We start from the raw sequence: 26,595 nt of genomic DNA on the forward strand, positions 1-26,595 counted from the left end.
TCTCCTTTTGTCCCATGCGAAAACGGGATACGTGCCAGTGATGCACTGGAGTTATATCAACATGGCTTTGAAGACTTGGCTAGAATTGGGGAATATTTGTGATCTTGCCATCAAACATGGTCATATTAAAATTTAAATTATCTGGATGTACAATGGGGATAAAGCATTGGATGGTTTATCAACCCAGGATTTGGGCATTTGGCACCTTCCTAGGCGCCATGCCTCTGGAGATACTTCTGCTGTGGTTTTTCTAGAGAACACTAATGGAAATGAGCACCCTGGATGTGGGCGTCATCACTCTCTGGACTGGGGTACTGAACTGAACAAAAAAGGAGAGCGCAAGGGAGGCAGCTGCATCCTCTGCTTCCCGACTGTAGGGGTTTCTGCTGCCTTGCCTTCCCGCCATGATGGACGGTACCTTCAAACTGGGAGCCAACTTAAGTCCTTCCTTCCTGGAGTTGCTTTTGTCAAGTATTCTGTCACAGCAGTGGAAACGTGACTAATAACAAATACGTTAGAAGCAAAGATTACAGATACCCAGAATTCATGTTTCAAGCCGTGACCCTGACCTTTACCACATTCTTGAGGTCACTGAGTCTTCTGTGAGAGTCTGGCAGGGACGCTAAGTGGAGTATGGCCGCCGTGTACATCTTGCACTAACTCTGCCTTCAGGGGTGCCACAGCATCAGCTTGAAGCTGAGTATTTACACTATAGAAACTGGCAAGTTCTACACCTCTTCACTCTTCCTGAAAAGCCAGATGTCAGACATTTGTCAGCACAGTAAGTGCTGGTCTCAGTAAAATTGCTTTTGGAATGATGCATAAAATATTTACTTACTGGCGATATACAGTGTTTAACTCACAGAACAGAGCCCCTGTGAACTTTGTTTAGCTCAGGGTGTTCTGTGCGTCTTAGACCACTGTGCTTTTTATTTTTCTTTATAACACATGCTATTAGTGGTTTAAAGGAAAGCCATGTATGCCAAGCACCTTGCACTGAACATTCCTAAGGTAAATGAAAGTAATTTTTAATGACAGACCCGAAAGTCAAAAGATATTAGAAAGTTCCTGTGCCGAAATAGTCTATTTTTACAACCAGAAGATATTAGGTTTATAAGATTATAGTATTTCAGGAGTTCAAAATAGTACTTTTCTGGAAGGCTAGAATGACCAGAAACAGAATTCCATTTGAAAAAACAGAAATTGGATGTCTACCAGGTCTCAGGCATGCTGTGGATCCCATAGATATCACGAGCCCCATCCTGGCTCTCAGAACTGAGGCTTGTAGTGAAAGGCTGAGGGTGTCCCTTGGGTGTCAAGATGGAGAAACACCCTCCTGTGCAGGTACGAAGTAAGGGTTAGTTAAGAAGGAGGCGGGGAGAGCAGAGGGAGTGGCCAGGAGGTCAAGAACATTAGCCTCAGGGGAGAAGGAGATTCCAGGAAAGTGTGGACCATCCCATGAGGTCTAGAAAGTGTCTCTAGAGTTTAGCAGTCATTGATTAGAGTCTTGGTGAGGGCGGTGAGAACTGGGTGGAAGGCTAAGAAGCCAGATGGCAGAGCACAGAGAGGATTCTGGAAGGTGAAAGAGCAGAGCCATGAAGGGAAGACTCTTTCCCCGACTGGGCATTGGAGGAGGGAGGCAGGCAGCAGCTTGGGACTAGCAGAGATCCTGGAGCAGGAAGTGTGGTGTATATCGGCAGGTTGGCCAATGCGCGGGACAGATAATGAACAGCTAGACAAAGCAAAAAGCCATGATCCAGCTCTGTAACCTGTGGCATGTGGTGACAGCAGAAAATGAAGAAGCGAGAAGCCTGATACCCTGTTCAGGGCCCAGGTTAAGCTGAGACGGTGGTCTTAACCAGGACCTGGGATTCTGCGTGGAAGCAAATCAACTTGGAAATGGACTGAACAGTGCAGATGTCACGAGTATCCAATCTATCTTTTTTTTTAACCCCCTTTCCCTTTTCTTTTTTTTTCCTTTTCTTCCCCTCCCCCATGTCTTCCTCCCTCCCTCCCTTCTTTCCCTTCCTTCCTCTCCTTCCTTCCTTCCTTTCTTTGACAAGGTCTGGCTATATAACCCAGGCTGCCCTCGAACTCCCTTTCTTCTTTTACTAGGCTCCAGAGTGCCAGGGTTATAGCATGCACTGCCATGCTTAACCCAATTTCATTTATGTGGACATCAGTTTTTACGACTCTTCTTGTAAAACGTGAGACAGCGGTGCACAGAGTTCCTGTGTGCCTGTTCCCTTCCTCTGAGCGTCACACCTTACGTTAGTGTGGTCTCTTGCTACAGCAAAGGGGACCAAAACAGACGAAGTACTATTGATTACAAATTTTTCTGTTTGTTTTCCTTTAACCTAATATATATCACCCAAGATACCATTTGATTATCATGTTTTCAAAGCTCATTTTGGTTGTGACGATTCCCAAGAATTTTGTTATTTTTGATGACCTTAACAGTTTGGAGGAATGCTGCTCAGGACTCTCACTGGATGCCCTTCCATTTAAATGTCTCGGTTTCTCTCACCACTGAACTGGGGCTGTAGATTTTGCCTCTCCCCTCTTTCTACTAGCATTGTGTTTGGGTGAACTATCTCACTGCCAATAGCTGCCCTGCCCCAGCGGGCTGCTCCCAGCTGACTCCCACTGTCCATCCAGGATTATAAACAAAAGCTCCAGACTCTGACCTTGATAAACATGAACTTCCTTCAGATTGTGTCCTCAGAACCGGGAGGGGAGCCTTGGCGTTCCGTGTTTGTGTCTTGTACAAACTCTTGTTTTAGCCAGGGTGGAGATTGCATGTAGCTCCTCTAAGCCTTGTGCTAAGGTACCAAATAGGTTGTCATCATAAGACACAGCCCATCGGCCACCCTTCCAAAGCTCCTTCTGTTTGGCGCTGGCCTCTGCTTTCTCATAGCTCTTCATGACTCAACCTTCAGATTTCCTTCAGGGCTAGCCATTGTCCTCAGAGGATGATTCATGGCCAGTTATCCCACTGGGATAGCCATACCTGGGCTAATGGCATTTCCCTCTGTGACACAGGGCTCACTGTAATTCTAGACTTACGTCTTTCCTTCTGACTGGTCAGGTGGCAAGATTTACGTCATGTCACCCGGTGGAATGCCATTCTTGGAAGCCAGACCAGCCCCTGGGCTCAGTCAGCTGGCTGTGGGTGGGGCTGTTCGTAGACACTTCCCAGAAGACTCCCTCTGTTGAGTTGGGGAGGCAATTCTGGTGCCCTGTTCAGATCTGTGACCTCACGTCAAAGGTCCTCTTCAGCCTGAACACTCCCATCACCACCTTTTGTGGGGTTCTTTGATCTGTGCTGTTTCTCTAGAAGTCTGTTTCTTAAACTGTGGTCCTCAATCTCACGTGCAGTCATGTGCCTAAACGTAGGAGTTGTGAAACATTTGGCAACACTGAATGATTTCTTGCTGCACAGTGACCAAAACGTAATTCACAACCCAACGTTTGGTGGTTTTTCTGGCAGTGCTTGTCTGTGTTGCTGTCTAGATTCTCAGCACACGCAACATGTTCGCTGGGCACTGTGTGTGCTGTCATGCAACACAACACAAATGAGTGACATCCGAAACACTTGGCTCAGATTTGACATTACTGTATGGACTACAGTGATTTTATGAGGCACACAGAGGTTTCTGCTTTTACAGAAATAATGCTTAAAAAGGCCTTTATATATATATATATATATATATATATATATATATATATATATATATATAAATATCCTTATAGGAGATAACCTTTAAATATATATATATATATATTCTTATATAATATTATCTTTATTCTGTTTTTGAGATATGGTCTCAATGTATAGCCTTGGCTGTCCTGGAGCTCATTATGTAGTTCAGGCTGGCCCAAAACTCACAGAGATTCACCTGTCCTTGCCTCCCAAGCAATGGGATTAAAGATAGGTGCCACCATGTCTCATAAAACAGATTTAACACTTTTCTGCCGCCATTTCTCAGCATTTAAGAGTCAACATTAGTGTGTCTTTAAATTGGGTTGTGTCAGAATAGTTGATTTTGAAAATTTCTGTTTGAGTTGTTGGATTGAATTTCATTAAAAAAATACTTAAATAAATTTTATCTTTGAATTAGAACAGAATTTCCAAAATAGTTCTAAGCATGCTTCTGCCATTTTATGTTATGTGTTTATGCAAAGCAGTATTCTTACTCTGACTATTATAGAAACAAAACATTGACCCTGTGGGCATCACACCTTTAATACCAGCTTCCAGGAAACAAAGGCAAGCAGATTTTTGAGAGATTGAGGTCAGCCTGGTCTATATAGTGAATTCCAGGCCAGCCAGGGCTAAAACTGAGACCCTGTTATGAACAGATAGACAATAGACAAACCTCCATTGTTAAAAATACTGAATTCAATATGTTTTATGCATGTAGTATCAAATGTTTAGCTACAGATTTTTCTTTAAATTTTACTTTGTGTGTGGGTCCATGTGTGATGGGGGGGGTTGTGCATACACGTAGAGGCCAGAGAACAACCTTGGATGTGTTTTTGAGGCATTGTCCACCTTTTTTTGAGGGGTACAATATGGTCTCCCACTGGCCTGACGCTTGCCAAGTAAGTTAGCCTGGCTGGCTCAGGAGCCCCAGGGATCTGACTGTCTCTGCCCAATCAGCGCTGGCATTGTAAACAAGCACCACCATGCCTGGCTTAAGACTTTATTTACACAAAAATAAATTAAGTATCAATTTCATTACACTGCAAATTTGCTTTCATTTTAATAAATGGTAAAGTTACATCTATACCAAAGAATTGTCTAAAATGAATTTCTTCATGATTTATCATCAGTAAATGTTGTATACCTGTTTTATATTTTTGGTTGTGAGCCTAGCCTAGCCTTTAATGGCTGAGCCATCTCTCCAGCCCCTGTTTTATATATTCATATAATCTGTTGCCTAAAAGTTTCTTGGGCACAAAGAGGTTGTAAATGGAAGAAGCTTGAGAAGGTCTGCTCTAGGTACAGGTAGAAGGTGGTAAATTGTTTCTATAAAGGGCCAGAGAAAAAACAGTTTCGACTTTTTTGATCATATAGTCTTGGTCACAGCTATTCCATGCTGCCATTACAACATGAAAGCAGCCAAGGGTAATTAGCAAGTTAATTAATGTGGCTGTGTTCCAATAAAACTTTATTTATAAGGCCAGGCAGAGGGCCATATTTGGTCTGGAGGAAGAAGAGCTGTGTAGAATCATAGGGAACCTAGCAAGAATAATCTGTGCCAGAATTTTTTTTTCTCCCCTTATTTTATTTTTTTTAATGGCAGTATCTTACTACGTAGCTCAGGCTAGTCTTCAACTCTTTGATCTTATACTATTATGATTGATGTAAAGTTTGTTTTGAGGAGGCTTAGAGCCCACAATCAGGGTTGTCACATGTGGGAACATTGAGTGCAGCCTTGGCTGATTCTTTTCTTAGCTCCAAGCTCTCGGGCCAGGCTAGTCTCCTCACCCTGAGCACACGGTGGCCTTGTTAGTAATTTCAACTCTGTAGAGCAAAGTATGGGAGAAGATGATCTGCCATTCTCACTGCTGTGTCTACCACAGTTGCATCCCTCATCACAACCATCATTACTCTTTTGCTCTCCTTCATGAAAGCCACCCACCACCATCACTACCACCATGTTTCCGTAGTTACCACTATTACTGCCTTTTCCATCCCCTCACTGTCACTATCATCACCACCATTACCACCATTATCATTGCCATCATCACCACCTCCACCACCTACTCCTTTACCAGCCATCACATCTACCTCCACCACTGAATCAACACTACCACTGCTATCTCTGTGATGGCTTCCACCCTTGTGGTGGTTTGAACAGGAATAACCCCCATAGGTTCATATATTTGAATGCCTGGGGAGTAACATTGGGAGATATGGCCATGTTGGAGTAGATGTGGCCTTATTAGAGGAAGTGTGTCACTGGGAGTGGGCTTTCCGGTTTAAAACGCTCAAGCAAGGCCCAGTGCTTGTGTGGATCCAGATGTAGAACTCTCAGCTACCTTTCAGCTACCTTTCCAGTACCATGTCTGCCTTGCATGCTCCAATACTTCCCACTGTGGTGATACTGGACTAAACCTCTGAAACTAAGACAAGCCCCAATCAAATGTCTTCCTTTATAAGAGTCATGGTATCTCTTCAGAGCAATAGAGCATTGATTAGGATAGCACTCATCTCTCCTTATCCGAGTCACTTAAAAGTGAAACGATTCCCAGAGGCTCATTAGTTTGAATAGTTTCCCAGCTGGTAGTACTGTTTTAAAGGGTTGTAAAACCTTTAGGAAGTAGAGCCTTGCTGGAGGAAGCAAGTCATTAGAGTGGGCATTTAGGTGGCCCTTCCATTCTCTGCATCCTGAGAACACAATGTAACACTTGAGCCACCAAGCCTTCCTTCCCTGACGTGGTGGGCTGTATCCCTTCTTATACTGTAAGCCAAAGCAATCCCTTTTTTCCTTAAGTTGCTCCTTATGGGCTATATGAAGTAAAGGATAATTGTGCTACAATCCACAGACCCAGAGAAGTTAGATAAAGAGGAAAGGTCTAGGGGGTTGGGGGAGACACATGGGTCTTCCTGAGAAGGGTAAATAAAATAGATTTTGTAGGTGGATATAGGGCAAGTGGGGAAGGGAATAGGAGGGATCAGGTAGGGGAGGGAGGGAGCACAAGGAGAGATTACTGGACTAGGTGGGCATCTAGGGGGCATTGTGGAAACCTTGAGCAGTGGAAATTTCATGGAACCCATAAGGGTGATCCTAGCGAGGATTCCTACTAATGGAGGATTTGGAGCCTGAACCGGCCATTCTCTGTAACCAGTCCCCCAGTGGTGAGACTGAGACATCAACCCAGCCACAAAACCCGTCCTTCCTGCCAGATGCACTGGGGCAATGAGGCTCAGAGCTTGTGGGAGTGGCAACCAATGACTGGTCTGACTTGAGGCCTAAGCCATGAGAGGGAGCCCATGCCTGACACTGCCTGGATGGCCAGGATCTGGAATGGCTCAGAGATCTAGGGTAGAACCAAACATGACAGACCGAAAGAAAAAAAAAAGTCAATGAAATGATTACTAATGCTATTCTGCTATACTCTAGATCTGAGCCTGGTATAGTAGAAGCAGATGCAGAGACCTACAGTCAGACATGAGGCAGAGCTTGGGGAATCCTGCAGAAGCAGGGGAGGAAAGATTGTAGGAGCCAGAGGGGTCAAGGACACCAGAACACAGCCCACAAAAATCAACCAAACAGGGCTCATAGGTGCTCAGGTAGACTGAGGCAGTGATCACAGAGCCTGCATGGATCTGTGCCAGGTCCTCTACAGACATGCTGTGGTTGTTTAGCTTGGTGTTCTTTTGGGACTCTCACAGTAAGAGTCGGGGTGTCTCTGACTCTTTTGCCTTCTCCTGCGACCCTTTCCTTCCTACTGGGTTGCCTTGCCCAGCTTTGATATGAGAGTTTATGCCTAGTCTTATTGCATCTTGTTATGTTGTATTTGGTTGGTATCACAGAAGAGGCCTGCTCTTTTCTGAAGGGAAATAGAGGAGCAGTGGATCTAGGGAAGAGGAAAGGTGGGGAGGGGGCTGGGAGGAGAGGAAGAAGGGGAGACTGTAGTTGGGATGGGTTGTTTGAGAGAAAAATACAGAAAAAGAAAAAAAAAGGGAAAGAAGTGGAAAGTAACTAATACAACTGTCATTGTCGCTACCACTGTCACCAGTACTGCCACTCATGGTCACAGAGACTCAGTGTTTTGGCCTGTCTGTGGTAAGGCTGTATATAATGGTAGAAGTATGTGGGAGAGGAGAACAGTTCACTGATGACATCCGGATAGCCAAGGAAGAGAAGAGGGCCAGAGTTCGCTTATCTCCTTTCAGGGAGACCTAATGACCTAACTTCCTTCTCCTAGGCCCCATCCTCCCTGGGGCCACAACCTTTTAGCACATGTTCTTTCGAGGACACTGAAAACCTAATCCTGGGCAGAGGTCCAGGACTGTATATAGAAGAGAAAGCGAGCTGAGTAAGTATTCATTGCTTTGTTCTTGATTGTGGTTGTAATACAGCCAGCTGCTTTAACCTCCCGCTGCCTTGCTTCCTCTTGATGATGGACTGTGCCCTTGAACTGTGAGCCAAAATAAACCCTTTCTCCCTGAAGTTGCTTTTGTTAGAATTTTTTTTTAAATCACAACAAATAGAAAAGAAACTAAGACAGAAAGGAAGAGTTGGGCTCAAGTAAGATAGGAACCCAGCACGGAAAACATAAAATCTTAACAGTTCCATTTCTAGCATCTAGGGCACAAGGCAGAATGATGTGAGATCCAAATGGCTTAGGTAGCCTGTCTCCCCCTTTCCTACCCTCCATGGCTTATCAGTTTAAGTCTCCATGGTATCATCCTTGGTCTAGCTCTATGTCTGCATTTCTGGTTTATCTAACTTTTTGGAATCTTCATTAGAGATGCACCTTCATTCTTAGAGATTCGTATATTATTTTCTCGGCAAATGCCTTCATGGACTCCAAACCTACTACGCTATCTGACTTTCCAGGTTTTCCTTTGAAATTTTGGTAGAAGCCTTTGACCTCACAACTGTTATATTTGCATGCCTGAAAACCAAACTCATGTGGATGATGTCCAGGTTAATAATACTGGCCTCAGAAACAGGTAGACCATCTTAGATCATGAGCACAGTGGCCTCTGAGTGCTTGACTGGTTAAGCACAAGGAAGGGGAAACCCAATCCTGTGGAAATGATTTCATAGTCAGTCCTGTGAGGGTAGGGTGTTCTGGAGCTCTCTTCTCAAACAAGTCTTTGGACAACAGTAATGACTGATAGTAGTATCATTACTGATTTCTACTATCATGATAGTAGGGACTTGCTGGTTCCTGAGTTGCCCTAAAGACATCTTTCCTATCATCCTGTTATAAAGTTTTGTTTTTTAATACACTAATTCAAAGGCCTACAACTAAACCTTGCCTTGAGTCTCTTTTTGAGACTGTGCAGCTTTGGGCCTGTGAGAAGGGAGAGCAGCATGGTGGGAAACCCACGGCAGAGCTAGGTTGTTCACCTTCTGGTGTCTGGGAAGCAGAGCATGTGTGGGGGGAAGATTGGAGCCCCCACATCACTTCCAAGTGCACACTTCTAATGACCTCCCACTAGGCTCTACTCCAGATAGCACCACAGGTTGACAACAGATTTTTCACATGAGCTTTGGGAGACATCTTAAAATCCAAATTATAAACTTTATCACCTCCTCATTCAGATCACTGTCACCAAAGCCACTACTGTTGCTTCCATTACCTTCTTCTTTTCTACCATGATTATTGTTATTACCATCACCATCATCACCACTATTACCACCATTATTAACTTCCTCACCTTCCCCTTTACTATAACTATTGTCACCATTGCTGCTATCATCAACATCATCATTACAGAGAGCATCAGCATCACAATTATCGTCACTACCATAACCTCACCCATCTTCCCTCTCACTATAATCATGATGGCCATCATCCCCATTTCCACCACCACCTTCATTCCCCATCATCACTGTTACCACATTACCACCAGCAGTAGCAGCATTAGCATTAACTGTCATCATGACAATTACCATTACTATCTCACCATCTTTATCTTGATTATCTTTTCATTTGTTATCACTGCCATTACCACCATTATCATTATTACTGGGAAAAACACCTTCATTATTATCACCATCTCCACTGCCATCCTATCGCCAACACAACCACTAACTCCCTCACCTTCTTCACTGTTACTACTATTATCTCTACCACCACCACCACCACCACCACCACCACCATCACTATTACCACCATCTGTATGCTTCAAATGGGAAATATCTCCCGCAGGCTCATGTATCTGAACACTTTATTATTTGGGGGGGAAGTTATGGAGCATTTAGGAAGTGGAGATTTGCTGGAGAAAGTATGTCACTTGGGGTGGGCTTTGAGGCTTTCTGAAGTTTCCCTGCCTATCTGTCCTCCCTCATAGCTTCCTGTGTGCAGATGGAATGGGACCAGCCAGCTTCCTGTTCCTGCTGTTACAGTATGCTTTCCCTTGTCCCTTTACTCTGGACAAGTAAGCCAGAATAAATTCTTTCTTTCTTGGAATGCTTTTGGTCATGATATTTTATCACAGCAACAGAAAAGTAACTAATACCAACTTCCATTTTACCACCACGGCCTTTATTACCGTTAACACCACCACCACCATCACAACCATTACCACCCCCAACCATTAAACTTCCTCACTTTGATTTTCATTCTCAGAATTACTGTCACCAAGGCTGCTCCTCCCACCATCACCACTGACACCATTGCCATCACAACCACCATCCACTCCTTTATTTTCTCTTCACTATTCCTATCACCACCACTACCATCATCACTTTTCTCTTTCCTATCACAACTATCAGCACAGTTGTCACCTTCACCATTATTCCCACCTTGTTTACCCCATTCTGTGGCAACCCCTCCTGTATTTGTCACCAACTTTGCTACATGGTCATGGTCCAATGTTGGTAACATCCATCACTCTGGAGCCCAAGGCTTACCTTTCCCACATAGTGGGGTAGGGAGGTGTTTTTTTCTTCATCTATATGCATTTGATTCCAAATCCAGTCTCTCTTTTGGCGATGGTGGACAGGAAGCATGTTGAGGGTGTCTATCTGAGGATGGTTAGGGCCTGCCATTGCTGCCGCTGCCAGCAGGCCCAAGAAGGTGCCCAAAGCAGCGGCCAGCTCTGCGAGCCTCTGCATCCTTCCCGGAGGAACTGATCTGGAGGAAAGAGGATAGATAATATCAGTTGTGAGCATCTTACTCTAGGAACTAAAGTTTCTTTGCCTCTCTCCTCCTTTTTCTGTCACTGAGCTGACACCAGCATAATGAGACACTGGTCTAAGTGGAGGAAGGCAAGCCCCAAAATGATTTTTCCTTATACCCACATAGGCTGGCATGAAAGCAGGTGCAGGGGTATGAGGTCCCAGGAGACCTTCCAGGGAAGGACACCTGGAATACTGATGCTCACGCTCCCAAAGCACTGTGGGGGACTCAGACTGTCACCATCTTACAAATGAGGGAACTAAGCACAGAGCGGCTAACTCCAGCTGAGAATGCAGCCCAGGCGTCTGGCCACAACCAGTCACCTTCACTAAGAGCTCCTCCGTTCTAGGTGCTCTAGACAAACCATCACATTTAATCTTTCTTCCAGCCTCCCAGTTTGTAAAACTGTGACCCTAGTTTTACAAATGAATGGAGACACTTAGTAACATCTCCAAATCACCCATACTGTAAGGAACAGAGCCAAAACTTGGGCTAAGTCTGTGTGGACTCAAATTCTAGCTCTTTTTCTGATGCCTTCCATATTCCAACAGCTGCTCTGGGGTAGATTTAAGGCTCCTGGAAACATCTCTCCAGCTCCTTACAGCCTGAAAGCCCTCCGGCACTGATGTTGCCTTAAGAAGTCTTCTAGAAGCTGGGCGGTGATGGCACACACCTTCAATCCCAGCACTTGGGAGGCAGAGGCAAGTGGATCTCTGTAAGTTTGAGGCCAGACTGGTCTACAAAGCAAGTCCAGGAGAGCCAGTGCTACACAGAGAACCCTGTCTCAAAAAACTGAGAGAAAGAGAGAGAGAGAGGAGAGAGAAGAAAAAGAAGATGAAGAAGAAGAAGAAGAAGAAGAAGAAGAAAAAGAAGAAGAAGAAGAAGAAGAAGGCTCCAAGAAAATCTCAAACATTTTAATCTAGAGGCTAGCCCTCACTCTAGGACTCACAGGTGATGGCCACCTTAGGAGCTGGGTTTGGTGGGAGTTGAGAGACTTGGGTACACAGGGTTAGCTTTAGTGTGAAACAGAGCATGGGACTTTATTACTATTATTTTAATTAGAAAATTTGAAATGGAGATGAAAGAATTTTAAACTCCACAGCCCCCCCCTTTGAAGCACAGGCCCTGTGCAGTTGAACAGGCTGCACGCTATGGAAGGCAACCTGTAGGCTTAGAATGTGGGTCAAGACAGCCAAGAGATTAAGTCATGCCTCTAGTCTAAGTTTTGAGAAGGGAAAATTTCTAGTGCCTCATAGCGGTGGAGGCCATGGCATGGCCATCACTATGACTTCTCAGCCGTGACCTCTTCTGCCACCCAGCTGGGGTTCCCGTGTCACTGACCTGCAGTTCCTGGGATGGTATGGAGGAAGAGAATGGGTAGATGGGAGTAGGAATCAGAGCAGGTGCCTGAAGAGTGATAGGGCCTTCAGAGAGCTGGAAGGGGTAGCCTCCTCCCCTGCTATTGAAGGAAGGGGTGGACCTCGTTTATCACAGGATCTTTCTAAACTCCAGTAACATCATCTCTGAACCATTGGCGCCAGGCTGGCCTCAGCGAGGGCTGGACTGTCTGTCCTCATCTTAGAAACCACGGTTCCTGCCCTTCAGCTCCACTAAGTCTGTCCTAGAAGGAAGCAGACTCCAGCGTCCCAGATTTGGGGGAGGGCTGAATACAAGGACTATGTGCCTAAGGGAGGCTCTGCGTCCTTGACTTCTAGGTCTGACTAGAACATGCAGGGGTTCGGGGTGGGGGGCAGGCTCTTGGAGTAAGATGCCAGGCAGGAGGAAGGCGGCGAAACAATCCGTGCGGGAAGTGTAATGGAAGCAGAAGGCCTGCCAGGAATCTGGTCCTGACTCAGGGAGGTGGTAGTATGACCCTCTGCCTCTACCTTGCAGCCATGGCTATGTGAATCATTTCCTTCTTTGCCCGGGGAAGAACTGCCAGGCTTGGGGTTTTCTGTTCCCCTCAAGTGAGAAGTGACTGGGAAATAGATAAGTAATATAGTAGGAAGTGAAACAGAAGGAGGGGAAGAGTTCTCAGGCCTGGGGTAAGTAGAGGGCAAGAGCCTAAACTCTGCACTGCTGGGGTGTGAGGGTGGGAGTATATCCTGGACCAGGCTGTTGGGCGCAGCTGTGAGATAGGAAAGGTTTTCCTTGGAGCTGTTTGACACAGTGGGACCAAGAGGAAGAAAAGAAAGTGGGAATCCCTGTGGGAGATGCAGCTGTGAGGAGGAAGTAGCCAGCTAGCAGCAGAGACTGGGACACTGTGGAAGGCCTTTCTGAGATGCTCTTATTATATTTTGTGGCACTGGAAGGGTGTAACCAAGGGCCTCATATGGGCTTGGCAAGTGCTGTATCACTGAGCTACACTCCCAACCCCTACAAAAAAAATCATTTAAGGCTGTGCTTGAGTGTCAGCTCTAAGAAGACCAGCAGGAATGAAGCTCTGATGTAGAAGAGAAGTTACTAAGTTTGAGGAACTGATGAAGTCTCCTGGACCACATAGAAATCACCAGTAAGGGCCAAGGCACTGGGGAGAGGCTATGTCAGTGTAACGGGTGAACGATAGCCTCCAAGAATCCATGTCCTATACACTGGAAAATGAAAGTCACCTACATGGCAAAAGAGACTCTTCGAAGTGGACTTAAGTGGAGGATCTTACTTGAAATGGGGAGTTGATCTTGCACTACCCAGGATAGTCCTGGGGTCTTTTAAAGGTAGATGGAGGAGGATTAGATTCAAATATAAGATGCAGCTAGGCCCAGTGGGGCAGACCAGCTAGACAGGTAGCTGTGGAAGGAGGGTCTCCTTGGCTACAGAGTGAGTTCAAAGCCGTCCTGGGCAACCTAGGGAGGCCTTGTGTCACAAATAAGGATGTAGCTCAGTTGGTAGATTGCTTGCCCAGTATGCACAAAGCCAGGGATTAATCTCCAACACCACGTATGCAATGTATGATGGCACATGTCCATCATCTCAGCAGTTGAAGGTGGAGGATCAGAAGTTCAAAGGTCACCCTCAGCCACACAGGAAGCTGGAAGCTAGGATATATAAGACCTTGCCTCAAAAAAAAAAAAAAAAAAAAAAAAAGCAAAATAAAATAAAACGTAAAGAGAGGGCTCCGGATGCAGTTCTACAGTAGGGTGATTGTCTCGAATATGTGAAGGTCTGGATCCCAGCACCATAAGAAGACATAGTGAGATGAGGCTGTGGTTGCTGAGAGACTAAGGGATGCAAACGGCCATGGAACTGGAAGAGGTCTGGGCGCCAGTTCCTTCTGAGGCCTATAGAGGGGTCACAACTCAGACTTCAGCCCTCTGAGATCCATTTCCGACTTCTGGCTTTCAGAACTGTAAGGCAATACGTAAATAAACTCTTTTGACTTTAGGCCCTCAGATTTGTGGTAGCTTGTCATCATCATCAGAGGCTTGCGGTCTGCTTATCAGGCTTGTTCTGGAACACGGAATCCTTAAGAGGCACATGCCTGCAATCCTGGGGCTTGGGAGGCAGAGGTGGAATGGCTGCCAGAAACTTGAGGCCACTCTGAGCTACACAGCAGGAGCTTCTCTCAAAAGAGCAGTAACGACAGTAGCTCTCCCAGTCGTTTTCTGAGAGTTTGTGTGGATCGTTCATTTTGTCTCCCAGATACCCCTCCCTGCCCCCACTAACCTCTGCTCTAGACCATAGGGCTTCCCCAGGGACTCCTAGCCTTGGCCTTGGCCTCTGGCTGGGTTTGTCCAAGAGGTGTGCAGTGGGTGCTCTGGTGACAGGAGGAGAGCAGTAGGCCACTTCTTCTCTGTTCCTCTGGTCTGCCTTTTCCCTTTGTGGTTGCACTCTGCATCATGCCAGCTCCTACTGGGCAGCATCTCTGGGATTTTTGTCTCTGGGTTATGCAAGTGTCTTCCCTTTTGCCCCTTCAATCCTAGAGTGATAATAGCATCCTTCCATTGCTGGTCTCTGGGGGCCTCCATGGGCAGCTTGGTCCCTGTGACCCTCCATAGCCTTTGCTGGCCATCCCTTCAAAGAGCCTATATGGGACATTGTATTCCCACAGTTTCTTTGCTGGGTCCTGTTGGGATGAGAGAAGGGTTCTGAGGGCCGACAACAGCTGTCAGCTCTATGAGGAAATTATTATATTGGACTTCAGTGAAGCAGAATTCACTGGCTTACAGGGGGCATTAGCCTCTAGGGGCTTTGGCTAGCTTCATAGAGTTTTCAGAAGATGTAGGGCTGACCTACTCTGTGTCCAGCAGAGGCCTTGCTGTGAGACTTGGACAGAAAGCCTCTAGCCCACAGGTTACCTGCAAGTTCCCACCCTCTAATAGTAATGTCCTTTGCTCTCGAGGTGGCCCTTACATCAGGGCATGAGGAGGTCTGCTCACTCAGCTCTCTTGTTAGTCAGCTGTTGGTGAGGAGGTAGGGCCAAGTGGAAGATGGGATCTTGTAAGGTTGGAGCCTGGGGTATGGAGTACGCTGGCCTCCTTGAGCCTGTTACCTGATTTAAACCTTGCCACAACCCTTGGAAGCAATTACCAATAGTCCTCTTTTGCAGATGAGGAAGGAAAGGCCCCGTGGACACGCAGACTAAAGCAGCCCTTCTTGTATCACCCCCACCTCCAGCAACGCTTGTTATAATAACAGTTTTCAGTGCTTGGCTCTCAGAGATATCCCTTCATTTAAATTTCACACTCTCCCCAGCACATCTAGGAGGCGAAATTCTCATTCCCATTTGGCAGGGGAGGAAATAGAAATCTAGAGACTGCCCATGACATAATCTGCTGCCTTCTGAATTTTAATCTTCTACAAAGAGTCTCAGGGGACTTTCCATGTCAATGGCCACACTTATTTGAGTCTACTGCCTTTAGGGAAAGAAATTTAGCAGAGGGAAAGGGTTCTATAGGACAGCCATTGTTCTTGCCACCTGTGCAGGGATGGAAGCTGGGATGGCTCACTGGGAACTGGATCTCTTGAAGGTTTAGCCACTACCTAGTAGACACTGTCTTTATCCCCTTGCTTTCATCTGGCAGAGTCTCATCTCTTGGCCCTTCTTACTGGCATCAGAAAAGCTTAGAATGCCTCTGGGTGGAATCAGGGCACCGAAGATATCCGAGAGCCTTGAGGACTGGGAATGTGATTCCACACTGAGCATCCCACTTGAACAGCGGGGAACTTGTGTGAACACAGCAGCTAGAGGACAAGAAAGTGCCTAGTGGCTCAGCTTGCCACCCAGGACAAGGCCCTAACTCTGGAGCCATGTTCATGCTTTCAGAGGAATTCCAGGATGACCAGGGCCTGCTGTGCCCTTGGTCAGTCTACAAATGCCAATTTAGTAAGACAAAGAAAGCCCTGATGTTGAGTGTACACAGAGCCCAGGACATGGGGCACTTGAGTCTCTGAGAACTTGAATATGGCTGACCTCGACTATGCCCTGAAAGGTAAGGATCTTCGAGTAGCTAGAGTAGGCATGGTCCAATGGCCAGAGTCTGAGGACTGAGAAATGACTCTGAAGGTCAAGGTGTCTGGACATCTGAGTAGGACAGAATAAGGCCTCTGTCTGCTACTCTCTGGTTTCCTCTGAGACTCCAAACATAGTGAGACCTTAACTTCAGGACCTCCTTTATCCCATGGGCTTGGTGATATTCCTTCCCATCTAGGTCACATGAAACCACTTCCCTGAAGGAAGTCAAAGGAGTACAAGATTATACATCCACTCCCATACTAGCACTTATCTTATATAGGCCTTTTTGCCTGTGGACCCATGACACAGACCATGCCAGAAGAAAAAAATACAAAGTGTGCTGGGAAGAAAGGATTTGCAAAGTTTTGAGAGGGTGTTTAGGGAGGGGAGGGACAGAACTGGCATGTAGGAAGGAGCCCTTTCTCCTCATGCATCCACTGTGGGACATCAAGCAAAGGCCCCCTTTCCCATTGTCTTTACAGCCCAGCTGTCCCTAGGACTTGGCCTAAAAGGGGCTGTGAGATGGGCTCAGCCTTAAGTTCTACACATTACAGGCAGAAGGATGGCTTTGGGCACAGCTGAAGAGGGGGTGTGGAGGAGGAGTTGGTGTCTCAGGGGCTCCCTGGGACTAGGTTCTGGCTTTGCAGCTGAACAGATGTAGGAAATTTGGCTCCAGCTAGAGCCCCTCAGCGGGATATAAGGCCAGTACCTTGGGTTTGTCCTCCTCTGACCACAGGCATCTGGTGGGAGCCTCACTGAACCCTTAAATTCTAGCTGCCAGGTTCTAGCTTTGAGGAAGTGCTCACTCTCCTGGAGGGCTCTGGGGATGAGGTAAACTAATGAATAACTAACTAGCTAGCTAGCTAGCTAGCTAACTAACCAACTAACTAGCTCTCTTTCTGTGTCTGTCTCTGTCTGACTCTGTTTCTTTTTATCTCTTTCTCTGTCTCTCTCTGTTTCTCTGTCTCTCCCTCTCTTGCCTCATATCCCTCAAGGAGTCTGTATAAGACCCCAATGGCCCTGTATATAGGTGAGTGCCCACAGCAATTCCATAGAACTGATTCCCTGTACAAGGCCCTCTCTTTTAGCCAGCCTATGGCCTTCAGTGAGGACAAGGGGCTGGATCTGGCAGCTAAGTGGAACCCCAGGGAGGGCCTCTGAAGATGGAATGCTCAGCCCCACCCCAGCCCCCTACAGACTGTGAACTCCAGTCTGGAGGGTCAGGGATGAGGGGCAGGGCGGTGGGCGGAGATGACTCCAAACAAGTAGGGGGTGTGCCTGTAGCTCAGTGAATTTGGAGCCTGAGCTCTGTGTGTGGCCCTGGGCAGCTCTGGCCTGCCTATCCCCACTTTGAGCCTCAGCTAGGACAGGAGTTGGATTTAAGGGTACACACACCCTCACCCCGTTCCTCTACTCATTCTTGCATTGTCTTTTTGAGTCTCCAGTGTTTACAACTGGGTTTTGTCAGTGTGGACGATGAGAGGTTAGAAAGGTGAAGCCAATCAGCTAAGTGCTGGCCCCTTGGGGCTTTCTCCTCCTTTGTAGCTCCATTTAGCTTAGCGCTAAGACCTGTTCCAAGGGGTCCCAAACCTGATCCTCTCTTGAGGCTGTCTCCTGGCTTGGCTTGTGGAGTGGCTCCCTTCTGAGTCTCCCTTGTCTAAGCTCTTCTTGCAGCTTCTCACCTCTCCAGCATGAAGCCAAGCTCCAGAGTTAGCCAGCGAGTGTGTCCCCTCTGAGCCCCTCCAACCCTTCTTTCTTCTACCCTCCTACCCCTTCCAGCCACCAGCCATCCTAAAGGTGTCTGGAATGCACAATGCTTGTGCTACACCCAGCATGCTGGAGTGCCCTTCCTAGCTTTGCTCCCTGAGTGGATGGAGCCTGAGGCCACCTCCTCCATGTAGTTTTCTGATTGCCGCCAGCTCCCAGCCCAGCCTCTGCTTCCTAACCCGAATATTCATTCTCTGCCCAGAACCATTCTGGCTCAAACTATGTACTTCATCCTAGTGTCCAGTAATGGACTCAGGGTAGGTCTGGAGTCTGATGGTGTAGAATCCCTCTTTGACCCGGTCTCCCAGTCTAAAACTGCTTCTGGTTCTCCTTTCATTCACAGGATTTAAAAACCAACATGTATATTTGCAGACAGCACTTTGGGTGAGCAGAGCAAATACAACCTGTGGTTTAACTGGAAATGCCCTTGCTTGTTCCAAATATCCCCTCTAACAGCCATCATATTGCTAATTCCACTAAAATTTGATCCTTTAGGACAACGAGATAATCTTTCCTACAGGTCTCCAGAGAGTCCACACATACCCCTGAGCAGTGAGCCTCTTAGGACAGGGCTACCCAACTAGAACTCCCAGGCTGATGCTGCTCACCTCTTCCCATACCCATGACAGACATCACTAATCAATCACGGTTTTCCTTCCTCTGAAGCTTTACTATAAGATAGAATCTTCCAATAGGGTCAAATCTCGCCTGGAACTTGAAACTGAGTCATGCTGAGTCTTTGAGTGCTAAGGTCATTCAAACTAGCTCTCTGATTCCTATGCGGAGGCTCAAGCATCAGGCAGAAGCCTTCCACCCTAAGGGTTCTTTCCACCCCTCTGAGCATCCTGACCTTGGCTGGGACTGTGTGGTGGGGCATCTGAATAAGGTCCATATGTTTGTCTGTTTGAACCTGTCTTATTGCTCGTGTGCTTGGGTCTATGTGTTGCTGTAGTTCAGCTGCTGTGCCTCTAATAAAGGCAACAAATGCTGAATCCCTGCATAGGAGGACAGGAAGAGGTGAAGCCCAACACACACAGAAAGGGCTTACTAAGTGCACAGGTGTCTTGACCTCTCCCTGTCCATCCTCTCTAGTCTAGAGCTGCGCCTTCCACTGGCTGCCTCACGTCTGCCTTCATTTCCTGGTCTTGCCGTAGGCTCATCTCCCATTTCTCTGTTCTCCTCCAGGAGGAAGATGTTATTCACCACTGTCTGTCCACCCCTGAGCCCCATTTCTCCCTGACTGCCAGGTCTGCCAAGTGTATGCCAGGTGGGGGGGGGAGGGCTGAGTGGGTTTAAGAACCATCCTCTGCCACAGAGAGATGGGAGACCCAGTCTAAGTTTGTGGAAGCTGTTCTAGTCTTCCCAGAATTCCAAGTTCCTTCTTTTCCTTTAAGACGCTCTCTGTAATTTCTCTTCTCAGTGCCAACACTGACCAGGGTTATGATGGACCTTTTGTATTTCTCCAACAACAGTAGAACAAGTCTCTTAGGGCAGTTCCTGTGCCTCTAGGCTCCTGGTTTGTTCCTAGGCTGGCTGGTCCAGTCATCCAGAGGCTTGAGATTTTTGCTGGGCCAGTGGCTAACGCCTGCTGTCTCTGAGGTAGTCGTGCAAGTGTGACTCATCTAACTTTGGGAGAAAATAAGTGTGGCCCTTCTGACTTCCTGCCCCATGTCCGGTCCTTGTTTGGTTGCACAATGGTTGGGCTGAGACTACACGGTGAACAGCTTAACCCCTCCATGGTACTGAGAACTTCTTCTAGCTCTGAAAGTTAGAACTGGCCGCGCCACCCGACACTCAGCTGCTCCTGGGCCTTTTGGGATCACCCTGGTACTCTCCAGTCCATCGATGGATGGGCTCAGGCCAGATCCAGGGGAGCTTTGTGACTTCCTTGTTCACCTGGGGACAGCTAATTGTTCTGGGCTGTCACAAACCTTCCTACTACTCAGCATCCACGCCCTGTTCTAAAGATCCTAGAGCCCACCAGCCTTTCAGACCCTTCAAGCTTCTTACCTGTCTCTGTCACCTGTTATTGGAGTCTTGCCTGCCTATCACATTCCTCTAGGGGTAGTGTAGATGGGGAACACGACTCCTGAAGGAGCTTGCAGCTCAGGTAATGAGTATATGGCCTCTCACTTCAGCCCTTCCTTTCACGTGCTGGGAGCCACTCAGTGACAGGAGGTGAGGTGGGGAAGCTTATCCTGTGCTTCGGGATTCCAAATCTTTGCCGTATTCACAGACACCTATTGCTCTGGGAAAGTGGGAGAATCCATCCGTGATTCTCTGTTTATCTGCCTCTCACTATGTGCTAATCCCAGAGCCAAGGGTATATATCTAAAGACTAATACAGTCTAGAACCCAGAACCCCTGTGTTACCACAGGTGCTAGAAAGAGCCTGTGTGCCATGGAGGATGAGATACCACGTCTTCATCCTAGCTTCAAATCTTCATCCTAACTCTTTTCCAAATCTTAGTTGCTTTCTCTGAGTAAACTCCACCTTGGGACCGGATAGTAAATCTCGGAGCCATTGTTTTGGAGTATTATTTCTGCCTGTACCGTCTCCACTGCTCACCACAAATTGTAAATAGAATTGCACCCAAAAATGTCCTCTCTTAATGAAGGTTTGGAGACCTTAGGCAACTGTCCCAAGGCCACACGGAAGTCGCTAGGCTGGGATCAGTGCCGAGGGTCACCTCTAAGGCCACCTTTTGGCTCAGAGGTCCTTGTCTCCAGGGCCTTTGTTGAGCTGCAGGGCCACAGGAGTTCTTGAGCTCTAGGCCCTGAGTATCTGGTGCTGGGGGAGAAATTGCAGGCTGCCTTCCAGCCTGCAACCACCAAAGCACAAAGCAGGCCCTGTGAGTCTGGGGGAGATGAGGAAAGAGAGTTGAGCAGCAGGGGCCCAAGTGTCAGAGCTGAGCCTCAGAATGCCTAGCTTGAAAGTGGGTGACACTGACAAAGGGAATGAGTGCCCTTGAGGACTTGGGGGTGGGGATGATGGTGGGGGCAAGTCAGACGTTGGTAAATCTATCCCTTTAGCTCTGGTCCAGCCTGACTTTTGGGCAGAAGGCAGAGCTAACCCTGGCAGACAGGGAAGCACCGAGCTGTCGTTTGCCCATTCCATACAAAGCAGATCCCACTCAAATCCAAGGCCCAAGACAGCGTCCACTGCATCCTGGCTGGCGGTGGGATCCTCTCCTCATTGAACCTGGAATCCAAAGACGCTTCAGGTCTCTGGAGTCTCCCTGAGTGAGATACTCTACTTGTAAGACTGTCTTTCTCCCACTTTGGTTCCAAGATGACCAGGTGTGTCCTTGCACACTAAGAGGTACACATTCCTCAGCCCCACTCTGGCCCCAGAGGAGACTCTCCCTGGAGAAGCTGTGGTCCCCTGGAGTCATATGGGCAAGCCAGGACCCTCCCCGCCTTGGCTCAATGGGACAGGAATAGAGGGAGGTTTGGGAGGTTTGGGAGGTTCGGGAAGCTCACTTACCGCGTCGGCAGGAGCTGGAGACTGCACTCCTTCAGACAGTCCAGTCCCGGGCTGAGCTTTGTGTAGAGCGCTGCTGATTGCCTCAGGAGGGGAGAGGGGAGCCACACCCAGGCTGGGAGGGAGGCAGGTTTTCCAACTGGCCCTGGCCCACTTCCCCTCGGGATGGTTTCCTGTTATTGTTCCTTTGTGAGCTGCCTGCAGATAGGCAAGCCCTATGGTGGGCGGCCTCAGCATGGTTAGCCTGGCCCGGTGGAGGCCTTGGACCTGCCTGGGGTATTCAACACATACCTCAATTCCAGCTCTCACCCGTGGGGCTCTGAGCCCAGGGCTGACTGGGGGGGGGGGCCTGGGCTTTTGCCACAGCATTCAACCATACCCTGAAGGCAGATGTCATATCGCCCACTTTACAGTTCAGAAAGCAGAGGCTTAGTGGGTCTGGGGACCTGTTTCCCAGCTGGACAGAGAAACCAAGACAGAAACCCAGCTACTTCAGCCTCTCCCCAGAACCGGCTTTCTTTCCATGGTGTTTCCATGGTGTGGTGGGACAAAAACAGGGCTGTGGAGGTCTCAGGGGTGGAGTAGCTGAGAAATGAGGCAGACAATCACTTTTGGCAACAGAGCGCTTGTCGGCTTCTTTCAGGCAGGGTGGTGTGGGTTTCAGTTACAAGGTACCAGCCTGGGTCAGTTGGCAGGTGCCATCTCACTTTACAAATCCTGGGTGATGTCTGATGCGACTGTGGGCATCAGTCAGGGCTCTGTGCCTCGGTTTCCTCGTCTGTAAAATGGGGATAGTCATTGGCTTAAATCAGCAAAAGCAAAAGGCAGTTAGAAGACAGTGGAGCAGAAGGTAGACCAGAGTCCACCAGAATTAAGAAGTTGGGGAGATGAGGTCAAGGTCCTGTTCATTCGTTATATGATGGGCTAGTAAAATTTTCAGGATACTGGCCCAGACTAAGTCACTTAGAATCTACAGGGCAGGTTCTCAGAGGGTACCCTTTGACAAGTTGCCCAGGTTTCTTCATGCATAAAAGCTTGGGAATTCCCCAACTTGTCTTTTTATTTTATTTTTTTAACTTTTTCAGTGAGGCAAAGAGGGACCATAAGAGAGCAGGCCTTTCAGGCATCAGTAACTGGATGGAGAAAACAATAGATGAGGTGGAGAAAGAGAAGGTTTCCTGTTTGGGAAAGGTGGTACTAGAGATGCCCACGAGACTCCCAAGTGGAGACATGGGGTTGAGTAGCCAACTTGGTCCATGGGAGTAGACCAGCTTGCAGGGAGTTTGTGGTCTGAAGTTTGTAGGTCCATTACAGGAGGGTTCTGTAACAAAGGGGCTGTGGAAGCTAGTGAGGTCAGTAGGGTGACCAGCTGTGCCATCCTGAGCAAGGGCGTGCGTAAGAGACCTCTAAGAGCCACTGGATTTGAAAACTGGGTCATAGACCTAACCACAGCAGGTTAACCGACACTATTAAAGGGGCAGTCAGGGCTAAGGCATGGGGGCACGGGTGACAAGAAAACAAAGTCGGTGTAGCCAATCACTCCCCTAGGTCCTCTGGGAATCGAACTGGAACAGAGGCAAGGGGATAGACTCTAAACTTTGATGGAATAATTGTGTTCTGAGACCATGTGAAGACAGAAGATGACATCTGAGTAAGAACTGAACAGCTTGCTGCCACGGGTGCTGTCCCTGGGGCTGTTCTGAGCTCTGAGCAGGATCTATAACATTCAACCAGTGTGCGTGCCTGTGAGTGTGTGTGAGTGTGTGTGTGTGTGTGTGTGTGTGTGTGTGACGAGCAAACAATAGCTCCACAGTTTCCTTTCTGCCAGGATCAGTGCTTTCCCCTACCCTAGCATTCATAACATTCGACCGCTGTGTGTGTTTGTGTGTGTGTGTGTGTGTGCACGCACATGAGCGAACAATGGCTCCACATTTTCCTCTCTTCCAGGATCAGCCCGGTCCCCTGCCCTCTGGGTGGGCTGGTCCAGCATAGCCTACTCTCCTGTGAGAGCTGCCTGTCCCGGTGGTCTGTGTACTCAGGGCATACATCTGCCAGGGCAGTGCTTTCCACTGGCTCTCATACTCAGCGCTGGCAGGCGGCCAGGGACACAGCCTGTCCTGCCCCCACTGCCAACTCCTGGTGGACATTTCTGCCCTAAAAACAGTCCCCGCTGTCATCTGTAAACAGCAGACGGGAAAGCCTTGGATGTACCCTGGACTCCAGGGACGGCAGTGGGGGTCTGCCTAGCAGAGGAGTTCAGACCCCCAAAGGCCAGGCTAGTGACCACTGGAACCCCTGCAGGTCCAGTCTCTGATTTCACCCATTTCTGACCCCTGCTCCAAGCCCACTGGAGGCAACGGAGGTAACGGGAGGGCACATGCACAGGGAGTGGCACTGGGAGCACAGAAGGCTGCCGGGAAGGCAGGAAGCACGAAGGTCTGCTGGAGCAGATTAGTTGCAGGCTGCAGAAGGAAGAGGTGTGAGGGGCCAGGGGATGTCCACTTAGCCTGATCAGGGAGGGGGTCCTGTGTGAGGAGCTGCAGGCCGTGGGGTTGGCAGACGCAGGGGTCAGATCCTGTCTGTGTGACTTAGACCAGCTGGTTGGCTTCTCTAAGCTGCTCTCCTCACCTGTGAAATGACCTTCAGGCAACACTTTTCAGGTCTGGGAGGAGGTCAAAGGGACATCGGAAATCATTAAGACTAGCAAGGCATACTGAACATGTGTTTCACATGAGTGTGGTCTGTGGGGGCAGGGATGGCTGCCCCTGATGGCTCAGTGGTTAAGAGTACTTGCTCTTCCAGAGGACCTTCTGGTACCCAGAGGGCCACTAATAGTTGTCTGTAACTCTAGTTCCAGAGGATCTGATGCCATCTTCTGGCTTCTTCCTGCACTGCACGCACGTGGTGCACAATCGTATATGGAGGTAAACTTCCTGTACACATCAAATTAAAAAAAAATCAATCTTTAGTTTAAAATGAGTGTGGTCCTCAAGCCTCCTGCCTCAGAATCACTAGGGTGGGTAGACGGGTTGGGAATGCTGATTCCTTAACCTCACCCGAGGTGGGTGAAGACAGAATTCCTAGATGGAACCCTAGTACCTACAGGCTGGCAGCCCACTAGGCATTGTGGCTGAGCACTCCCATGGAGGACCACAGCCTCCCTGTGTGCTGCTGTGTGCTCTGGGGTGAGTTCTTCGTTTAGCCCTCAGGGCAAGCCTTGGTACACAGATGGAGAAACTGAAGCTGAGAATTAAGTGCTGTCTGAGAGCTTGTGGATGGAGCAACAGCAATTCTGGAACCCACCCTCCTCTCCACAAGGAAGTTCCTTACCCACCAGGCTTTTCTGCCTTGTGACAGTGTAATTTCCAGGTCACAGTACTTTTCTGTCAATGAAGTTTCCCACAGTACTGGGCATCCAACCTTAGGAAAGGAAGGTGATGCCTTTGGCTTCATCAGCGGTGGTGGTTGTGAAACCACATGACCTCCACCTTCTGGGATCCACCCACTCTCCTCCATCTCCTGCATTCCTTTCTTTCTCTTCTGTTCGCAGAGCTCCTTGCTCTTCTCTCTGATTTCACCACCTCTGTACCAGCTTCAGGATTTACAAGCTCACTCACCAGCTCATCTTTCTTCTTCTAGCCACGTGTGCCTCACTGTGGGGCACAGATGGGGTCCTCCCTAAATGAGGATGTTATGTTTGCATCAGCAGCAGGGCTGGGACACTCGGGGGGGGGGGTGGTCCACAGCTACCCTGGGACTTCTCCAGGATATGCCCCATCCTCTACCTATGTGCAGTCAGCAGAAGGGCTCACAGCACCCCTCCCAGACCCTCCCAGTCCATTGCTGCCTTGGAAACAAATGAGCAGCTGTGTCTCTCTATGGCCGGCATTACCACCAGTTCACTATACTTCTTGGTTTTCTTTCTCTTTTTCAGACAGGGTCTTGTTCTGCAGCCCAGGCTAGGTCCAAACTCATCACCTTCCTGCCCCAGGCCCTCAAATATTGAGCTCACAGGTTTGCACTAGTCATGCCTGGCTTTTGATACCTTTTTGTTTTGTCTTGTTTTTGCCAGTGTGGGCTGACCACCGGATACTCCTACCCAAGATGAGTGTCGCTGAGGAACATGGAGCAGATCCCCTTTGGAGAAATCATTTGGCACCAAACTACGACATAGTCCATCTGCAGTCAGATTTGATTGCTGAAAAAAACTTCCTATTATTTTCCTTTTCTTCATATAGATGCTCCTCGTACCAGAGCCTACTCTGAGGCTCCTATTATGAGTCCTACTATGTGCCTTCCCTGCCCTAGGCTTTACAGCTTATCTCTGATATGGTGGCTTTGAGAGCAGAGGGTGGATCTAATCTTTTTATAGCATTGAGTGACTGCCCATGCGGTTCTGTCTAGCCAACTAAGCTCCTTCCTGTATGTCTGCCTGGCCTTGCCGAACACTGTAGATGGGCCCAGGAGAGCTACTCCTGCTTCCTGCCTCTGGGCCTTTGCCCTTGCTGTCCTTCTCTTCTAGGACGTTCTTCCTTCCTCATTGTGCCAACCCAGGCCCTCCCAATCCTTCAGTGCCCAGTTCAAATTCACCACCCATCATCAGATTCCAGTTTGCCCCTGGAAAGCTCATGCCACACTCTAGTCACCCCATCTGTTCAGCCGCAGAGCCTGCCACTGGGAGTTCCACGATGGTTCATCTTCAGAGTCACCTGGAAGATAACCTCTGGAGGTGACTATGAGAAGGTTTCCAGAGAAGGTTCACTGGGGAGGAAGACCCACCTTCCCTATGGGTGGTGCCTTCCTATGGACTGGTGTCCCAGCCTGAAAGAAAAAAAGGAGAAAGGAGGAAGCAAGCCAAGTACCAGCACGCATCTCTCTGTGCTTCCTGCTGACATGCCTTCCCCTCCATGACAGACTGTGACCCCCTCAAACCATGAGCCAAACAAACCCACCCACCCTTAAATTACTTGCCATGGATTTTAGCACAGCTGTAAGAAAAGCCACCAACACAGGTTCTTTC

At 48.2% G+C, this 26,595-nt stretch overlaps 1 protein-coding gene across 2 annotated transcripts in view; it reads right to left on the reverse strand.

Annotated features, from left to right (window-relative positions):
* The window catches only part of Cdh5 (cadherin 5), a 39,276-nt gene extending 17,563 nt beyond the window's left edge, over positions 1 to 21,713 (reverse strand). Inside the window, exons 1-2 of one of the 2 annotated variants that reach the window (XM_021636433.2) lie at positions 21,579 to 21,713; positions 10,605 to 10,827 (exon numbers count right to left, since the gene is read on the reverse strand). In XM_021636433.2, the coding sequence (XP_021492108.1) occupies positions 10,605 to 10,808 (204 nt within the window). In that variant the 5' untranslated portion in view covers positions 10,809 to 10,827; positions 21,579 to 21,713. Of the gene's footprint in view, positions 1 to 10,604; positions 10,828 to 12,213; positions 12,347 to 21,578 lie in introns of those variants that run through there. The other variant, XM_060392146.1, reaches the window with a different exon arrangement.
* Positions 21,714 to 26,595: the final 4,882 nt, after the last annotated feature.

This window comes from Meriones unguiculatus, chromosome 10 (genome assembly GCF_030254825.1).
Source record: "Meriones unguiculatus strain TT.TT164.6M chromosome 10, Bangor_MerUng_6.1, whole genome shotgun sequence".
Lineage (NCBI taxonomy): Eukaryota > Metazoa > Chordata > Mammalia > Rodentia > Muridae > Meriones > Meriones unguiculatus.